At 31.8% G+C, this 9,468-nt stretch overlaps 1 protein-coding gene across 1 annotated transcript in view; it reads right to left on the reverse strand.

The window, feature by feature from the left end:
- The window catches only part of LOC113517594 (CAD protein), a 36,638-nt gene extending 33,121 nt beyond the window's left edge, over positions 1-3,517 (reverse strand). The window contains exons 1-2 of the mRNA XM_052894617.1: positions 3,391-3,517; positions 2,886-3,191 (exon numbers count right to left, since the gene is read on the reverse strand). Coding sequence (XP_052750577.1) covers positions 2,886-2,891 — 6 coding nt within the window. The 5' untranslated portion in view covers positions 2,892-3,191; positions 3,391-3,517. The remainder of the gene's footprint in view (positions 1-2,885; positions 3,192-3,390) is intronic.
- Between the last annotated feature and the right edge of the window lie 5,951 nt (positions 3,518-9,468).

Here is a 9,468-nt window from a genome sequence, read left to right on the forward strand (position 1 = left end):
TCTGCAATCGATAGTATTTAATCTCGCGTTGCCATATAAATTTTTCGACTTTTTTCTTTATGAAGAAACTTTCTCGTAGTGAAGTAAAGTTTTATTGTAAACATACGTTTACATGTTCTAAATTAAAATATATTTATATATCTCTATATGTATTTAAAAAACGAACAGTTTCGTGCCTCCTGTCAAACTGTTTGTAATTACTGTTCTCTATCCAAAGGAAGAGATTGCTCTTAGCGATAAGACCGCCCATTGATTTCTCAGTGTAATATTTTCTTGTAATTGCTTGTATTTATAATAAATAATAGTAAACGTATTTATATAAATCGTGTAATCTTATGGAGGAATCAATAAACAGTATCTTTCTATTTTCGATGTAATATGCATAAGATATATTAATTCATCGCTGTAACTTCACGCTTGAAGCCACTCAATTGTGGAGCAAATTGCACTTATTATTTGCTTATGTCGTTACGCCACCAGTTTTATTTTCTTTTATTCCTTTCTACGGTGAACTGATAACGAGGTTTGAATTGTAGTTATCTAGGTGTATTAATAATTAAAGAAAAAGCGAAAATCGTTTACCTACTTACGTTTTTAATTTTCGTTCTAGTTATTAATTTATAGGATTATTATATATAATTAGTATACTAAATACTTATTATTTATTTAACTTTCATGTATATAATTAAAGTACCGATATATAGCGGACATAACGCGTAAAAATATTCAATAGATAAAATATTTTATGCATATATAAAATATATATATTCTAATTTGCAACACATAATAATAAAAAATGCGTAGAAAATGAATTATTTTAAATAAGTTAAATGGTCATTGAATTAACGTTTTTATTTATAATTAGATACTTGGCAATTTACTTTAATTGTGGGAATATAAAAATCATATTCCAATAATTATAAAATCTCGAAGCGCGCAAGCAGGGAAGTCATAGGTTTAAATTTCCCCTGTTTCGAATTTTTTCAATCAATATTTTTTTTAATTAATTTAATAATCATTGAAATATGATCATTATTATTATTTAATATATTTGTTTCGCTAGTTTCTCTTAAAATATTTAATATAATTTTATTAAAAAATTGTAATCTTTGTCTATATCTTCATCTTATTACCAGGTTCTTTATGGGGTAGATAAAGGGAAATATGTGAAATATGTTAAAATTAAACAACCTCTTTAATAATAAATAAATTGATTTGAGACTAAGACGCTTATTTCTAATATTTTCAAAATATTGAAAGCTCAAAACGTTAGAATTTCGGTAATTATGTCATTCGAAAATGTATAAATTTGTAAGCAACCATGTTTTATCTTGTTATTTAGCTTAAAAGAGTAAATACTTTTAAGTAAATCTGAATTTTTTTTTTAAGTAAATACTCTTTTATTTTATTTTTTGCCAAAGAGGGATGACGTCAGGCAGGCGGCCGGTCTTAAAACTAAAAGCCAAATCTTTTTGTAATATGTATAAAACCATATTACGCCGACTCCATATATTAATTGGGATAAGGGTAGGAAGATGATGATGATGACTCTTTTACATATAATACTTATACAATCCTCGAACCGTATATACACGTACAGGGATTGAATCTGCCACCATTGTAAAGTGAGGTAGTGTGTTTTAGGCTGTTACACTAACGAGGTAATTATCACAACAAATCATAACTGAATTAGTTAAGGAAATCAATTAATACATCATATTTTAATATTAATTAATGCAAGATCGACATGCCCTTGATCTGTTTTTGTTTTGTTTTCACTACCTTGTATAGTTAGTGAACTTATTCTCCGGTGATTATATATCATCATCATCATCAGCCATTAACCATCCACTGCTGGACATATTATATATAGATACTGTTAATAAATCTAAGTCGGCTTCAGACTCACCATCTGCCATATAAATATTCTATTAATATTATTATTATTCATTTATCTATATTTTTATGATTTTACTCTATGAGTGTTTAACAGAATTTTTATGCAATGTGGATTGGAAAACATGCTATTGAAGGGACGAAGGGATTGTAAGTAATGGGAATTAGTAGCTCCATTCCCATAAATATACCCTGACAGGTTGACCTCGCAGTTCAAACTGGAAATTATTGTGCTTAATTCCTAGAGAATTCATCGCGATGTGCTAACCGACTTGCCTTTTCATCCTCACCTATTATCCTTCAAGGGTGCTCCGTATACTGACAGCGCAGATAGGGTTACCGTCCTATATATATAGATGCGCATAGGACCATAGTTATAACGTAATCTATTATGAATATTCATGATGTCTCTCATGCCATTCCTTCATCAAGCATCAAAACAGTGGCAGTGACACGAAAATGGAATGATATTTGCACTATCGGTGTACGTTGATAGGATACCAATGAATTATTATAGGTAACGATGAAGTAAGTTAGCCCTATCGTGATGAATTGACCAGGATAGTTTGCAAGGAGGACCACGTGGACTCGACCTGATAGGGTTTATTTTTTTAATGGATGATTATGCAATGGTAACTCCGCCTGCACTAACGGTATGCACTGCCGGGACACCAGTCAGGAATCATTCCTGAGTGAGGTTGAAGCAGGTCAGTTAATCTATCGTGACGAATTTAACAATAAATCAATCATGATGGTTTCCAGAAGGAATCGTGTAAAGGTCGAACTGTATGTACTGTAGGTATATTGCTAGCAAGGGGGTTGTTAAGCGCAATTACTAACAAACCCTTCTCCTCCTGGTAGGGTGTGTTGTTCGTAACAAGGCTGTTAAACCCCATTATGAACAATCCTTTCTCTCTCAGCAGGCGACTTGCACGCCATCCCCGAACTTTCTTTTAGATGTACATATATTAATTCAAAATTATACGTACGGTCATCGTGCAGTATGCAAACCGGATAGACAAAGCGCACGTTTGCACGGCAATGACCTGCACCGTCAAACAGTGAACTGGCTGGAACTGGCAGTGAACTCTCTTGGCCCCGGCGACAACTTGACAAACTCGAACGAGTGCCTTCAACTAGGTAGGTTATTGGAGCGCGAGTAATTGCCCCGTGTGGCCTACGTTACGAACCACAGATATAGTTTAAATAGATGCCCCAACTGCATCAACAATTTTTGCTCCTAATTATAGGCAATGGAATAAGATTGACATCAGCTAAATTTCTATTCGGTATTCCTACAAAAAATAAATATCGAAAAAGTTTAGAGAATTTTGTCGAACAGCAATAAAGATGGTATTATCGGAAGAGTATTAGTATGGGAGAGGGTTGGATTTAATAAAGAATTGTTGTAACATCAAGACTAGGTTAATAGTAACACGTTCAGTTTTCGTATAAACTAAGTCACTTGTGTCTATATCTGTGTTACGAACGTACTCGTAAATTTTACGCGCGGAGTTACTCCGCAGCGCCGCACCGCACGACCACTCGGTACGGTACTCCTACTAATACTCGTCGCTGTTTTTGGAACTAAACACATGAAGCTCTGCCGATTGACTAATGTATTGGTGACTTGGTGACCTAGCCTGGCTTTGTTTTCAACAACGTCGCTTTCCTTTCTTTAGGAATAACAATAATTAATTAATTATGCAACTAAGGATACAATTATTACTTCGATAATAAGCTATTTTGGGTGAAAAATGGTTAATTTTATACTGTTCCAAAAACACACACAGGTGACCCGAATTGGTCTTTGTAAATGCTGAATTAATTTTGATATTAACTATATATATTACATCAATTTTATCGCGATTGATATCACTGTGTATTTCTTTGCAGAAGGATATTCAATTAAACTTTTTATTATCCGGAATACCCAGTTTTATTATCAATAACAATTGTATCTTTCGTTGCATAGTCTGTTATTGTCAAAAACAAAATAGAAAAAAAAAACAAGATAACATTCTCCTTTTTCAATAAAGACATTTTATTGTTCTTAAAAAAATTATAGAAGACTTTTGATTTACGTTACAAAATTTTTATTTGCCAATAATCTCTAGTATTGACTGGCCAGGACAAAAATATCCTATATCTTTCTCTATCCCTAATACCAGGTACGTACAGAATTTCATGATGAGTCGTTTAGACGTTTAGAGGTAACAAATAAATTATGTGTTATTATGTGAAACCAAATAATGAGTTTATTATATTTATTTTTTAAGGCCAAGAAAAAGTTCCTCCTAGGCGTTTGTTTATCATACATACTTAGAATTCGAACCAACTTTATAAAGCGTAAATAACCCGATTCAAATCATATAAGTTCGTTTCTTAAATTTAACCCTAGTTGTCGAATTACTTAGAAGCACAATTAGAAACTATATACGAGTATATAGGAAGTATAAACTTCCTGTAATTTTTAAGTTAACAATAGTGTATGTGTATAATAAGCAGATACTAAAATTAGCAATTATTTGTATAGTAACCATTCTCAGACCCAAAAAAATAAGTGTCATACAAAAAAAAATACAGTAAATATGCATGGTAAACATATACCTAATCTGGATCATGTCAACAAAAGTCAAGATTAGGCGACTTTTCTGGACCACTTGAAAGAAAATTCTTATCACTTAGTAATCAGTAAATTTGTTTACATACAACTAATACCTACTGCTATGATTAAATACTGATACTGATAAAACATTGTTCTACCTCTCAAATATATCAAATATTATGATATGACCTACCTGCTTATGTATTTTTAATAATATACAAGTTTGAAAGATATTTTTTTTTATAGATGTTTATTGTTATTTACGTTATTAGTTTACATTTTTGGTAATTAATATGCATTTTATGCTAGAATCATTATCTAAAAAATATGTTTGTTTAAAAATCTTCATGTAAACAAATTAATAACGAAAAAGTAGAAATATTGAACAGTAGTAGTCGAAATATTTTTTCTTCTAGCCTTTTCTCATATTTATTTGGGGTATATTTTCTTTTTCCATTCGTCTCTATTTATAGTCGTCTCACTGGTCGTTTTCTGGCCAAGTTGTTAGTCTATCCATCTCCTTCTGGATTTTCCTTTACCCTTATAACCATTCACATTCATTCGTAATACTTTTCTCACCACATTCTCTTTTTCCCTGCGAATCACATGCCCATACCATAACAAACGATTACTTTTCAACTTCTCTATTACTGGCGTCACATTCAAATTTCCTCTTATATACTCATTCTTCATCTTATCCATTTTTGTCGCAGCACATAACCATCTCAACATTCGCATTTCATGTGAGTGAGGTTGTCTTTCATCCATCACTTTTACTAACCAGTGTTCAGATCTATATAAGACTATTGTCTATTGGCCTTTTGGCCATATCATGTTTTTGTAAATCTTCCCCTTGAAATAAAGGAAAACATGCGCGTCACATGTAGTTATCGTAATCTGCCACCATTCATTCATACTACGTTAATTCTGTGCTTTACAGTTCGATCTAATTCACCACCGCTTTGGAGGAATGGACAGAGCTACTGAAAGTCAGAGCAGATTGGTATAGTTATGTTGTCAATTCTCATACACTTAGAGTTAGAAAGATCGCCGAAATCGTCTTAGTTCTGCTGATTTTCAGGAGAACGTTTTCTAGCTTTTTTGTCAATTTACCAATTTATTTAGCTCCATCTTTACCGACAAGGGCGATGTGGTCGACAAACAACATACACTAACGAGTCTTTCTGTATATGCCATCTCAGATAATCAATTATCAGCAGGAAGAGATAAGGGTTTAGGGCGAATCCTTGGTATAAGCTTAAAACCACATTATTATTTCTTTAAATTTGACTCATATTCCGAGAGTTACTTTCAGCTTTATAATTTTACGACTAGCCATTTGCTTAACGTTAACCCTCCCCAAAATTGGTTTCCTCCCCGAAATTGGTGCTTTATCTACCATTTACGTTATGCAAGAATAAAAATGGAGAAAGAGGCAAGGAACGTAGCAATAATGATTTTAAGGAACAAATATGAGGAAGTGGAGGGGATATTGGTAGGAACTGCAGTTATTCGGGTGGCCGCGGTCGTGTTCCTGTATGTTCTTTTTCCAGAACAGGAAGTAGGCCAGTAGAAGAAAACATTCCTACCAGGATTGAACAGTAGGACATTTGGAATTATTTGTAAATTGAATAACTTCCGGTCAACATATTAAAAGAATTTTCAATCGTGGCTATGTTACCTATATTATAAAATAATTATATTTAAATATGGTACCAACTACTTATATGTAATATTTTTTCTCGATAATCTTGTTATAGTATTATTATTTTTTATAAAATTTATGAGCTATTAAGTTTGACAAGACGAAATAAACAAACCTTTACATTCGTAATAATAGTAATAATTATAAATGTGAAAATTTATAAAAATCCTATTAATTTATAAATGCGAATGTTTATTACAATGCATAGATGGTTTTGTTTGTTACTCTTTCGCGTAAAAGTTACTAAACGGATTTGAATGAAATATGGTACACGAGTAGCTTCGACAATTTAGCACATACGACACTTTATGTACTGATTTACGCGAGGGAAGCCGTGGGTTACAACTAGTATTTGAATATTTGTTACTCAATCATAAATAATTGAATGAATTTGAACGGACATTTAAACAGATTTGTTAGAATGACATTGAGTCTTGAGTATCTAATAATTAATAGTAGTAGTAAGTAGGTATTATTTCATATGTAGATATGCAATGAATGTCCAATGATTCGATAAAGAACAGATGTTCAATTTATTCGAGTTTGTTCTGATAAAATAATATTAATGTTAATCAACCTAACCTAAATAAAATATTATTTGGCACTAAAATATCTATTTGAATCCCACTTCCTACTTACCTAATATTATAAGTGTTAAAGTTTATTAAAGCTGTTTAAAAATTTGTTTTCATTCAATCATGTTTAAACGACTATACTGATAGGTATCCTAATCCTATAATTTTGTCCTATAAATAACGGTAATTCTTATTCCAATCTACTTGAACAAAACTGAACACAGCTGTTGGTATATAAATTACTATATTATAAACTAATTCAGAATTTATTCTGTCTAGTTAATATTACTTATATAAGTTAAAATTCCATAAAAAAAAACTATCTTAAATTGTGGCAACCCCAATATTTTAATTTTTAAACTACTCAACCGATTTTAATAAAAATTCTATGGAACTAATCTATATATCCCTTCGGATAAAAAATAATTTTACAAATCGGTTTATAACTGATGAAGTTATGAGGTAACAAATAAAAAAATAGAACGGCATTGAGAAACTCAATTTTAAAGTCGGTCAAAAGTTATAACTGGACGACGCGACGTCCATAAAAGATGTAAATAAAAAATATGTACAAGGTTTTTGTAGGAGTAATAGAAACCAAAACAACAATTTTTAGAATTCTTTCTGTCTATCTATATGTTTGTTCCGGCATTACGCAAAAACTACTGCACCAAATGAGTTGATTGATTGTAGTTAATTGCTGTGTTCTTGAAGGTATTTGAAGATCTAACTTCAAATACACTATAATAATAATACGCTATCAAGAATTGACCTATTTAATTAGTTCTCCTACTTCTAAAAACTACGCGAACGTAGTAGTGGGCAAAATTCTAGTCTAATGACATGTTTACTACAAAATGACTAATTCAGAGTTTCGGGCAAAAGTTAGAGCGTTTTCTTTCTTCTTTTTATTTCGGAAATTGAAAATATTGAATTATTCATATTATTAATATGTACATTAAACAAACAAAAAATAATAATTTTTAGTCAGTTTTAAGATTTCTTATATTATGGCTTGTGTGGAAACTTAATTGTTATTTATTATGTGGCGACACTTCAATGGGATAGAAAACTAGTTGATATTATAAATACTATGATCTGTCATGTCGTTCAGTGGTGCGTTGGTAAATAAACGAGTATAATTCAACAAATAACGCCCCCATGACGTGTGGAACACGCGACACTGGATGTGCGCCGACCATGCAGCTTGGTCTAAATTTCACGCAATATTATCAAATGTAACTAATATCACCGGACAATTTTCATTAGATACGAAAATATGTAATTGTAACTGGTTACATGTCTAAATATATATTATTTAGTATTATATATACTACATAGCCTATAAAATAGTGCGAAGTAATGCGGATTTAAAATAAAAAACTACGCATTGTATGTTCGCAAAGAACATTAAGTGTTGGAAAGATTTATATTTTTTAAATCCTTTTATTTGTTAAAATCAAATTATTTATTAACTCTTGGTACCTATAGAGCTTAAATAATTATTATACAATTTGTCATATGAACTATTTAAGACGGATAAAGTACATTCCTACATGGGACATGTTTCTCCTATTCACACGTCTAAAGTCGCGGGTGAACACTAGTAATAAATAAATATAGTCATGATAGATAGAGTAAAATAAAAATAGAGCGAAGGCATTGTTAGCCGAGTGGTGAACTTTACTTTTCACTGGTACAGATTTTGTTAAGCCTATTTGAATTCTACATAGTACTCGTAAGGCCTATAGTCCGCTCTCCGAATATTGTTAGTTTGTTAATGGTGTTCATGATCAATGGAAAATTCATGAGAAATTTAAATTAACGTAAACGAAACATTTGAAATTACAATCTGAACACTGGATCACATCTCTTTAATTAAACATTTAACAATTAGCACAGGTTTTGGAATCAGAAACCAGTCGATGGCCACTCAAGTGACGGGTACTAGAAGGTAATAATTATTCGTCGCATAAAAACATTAACAACACCATGGATATCGTGACAAGTACTGTAATGATATCCCTTATGAATTGCCTACCTCTTAGGATAGGATGAGCTCTTCAAACAGAGATACAACCAAACGAGGATAGCTAGTGTAGCTAGGAAGTGATAAGTAATGCGGACTACCAGTCACATCGCTAGCAATATACCCAATCAGATCGACCTCTAGGTATCACCCCACGACCCCAGGTATCGGAAGTGGCCCTTCTAGAAACCATCGTGCTGAATTCCAGGTGTAATCATCATGATGGGCTAACTGACCTGCTTTATCATTCTCACCTATCATCCCTCACTGGTGCCCCGCCAGTGTATACTGTCAGCACAGGCGGAGTTATCATTCCCATCATCATCATTAAAATAAAAATAGTGAGAGTTATACATACAAAGTTTATTTTGTACCAAGTTTCCTTTTGTTAAAAATAAATTTTATAATAGGTTTAATATTAAAGTTGAGAAGTAAATTAATAGAGTTGCAATGACATTTTCCTTGCATTTTTCATTACACTCACAAATCGTTTTCCATAATGTTGTGAAGAGGGTTCGTGTAATCAGAATAAAAATAAATTGTGACTTATAAATTTTTAATTTTATAATATAAAAGAGTAAAATTAAGGGCACGGCGAAAACCATAATAAGTAATAGTTTTATAGAGAGTGGGCTACTGTAACAGTGGTAGATGC

The sequence above is a fragment of the Galleria mellonella genome, unplaced genomic scaffold, assembly GCF_026898425.1.
Source record: "Galleria mellonella isolate WM207_F2 unplaced genomic scaffold, CSIRO_AGI_GalMel_v1 utg223, whole genome shotgun sequence".
NCBI classification, from domain to species: domain Eukaryota; kingdom Metazoa; phylum Arthropoda; class Insecta; order Lepidoptera; family Pyralidae; genus Galleria; species Galleria mellonella.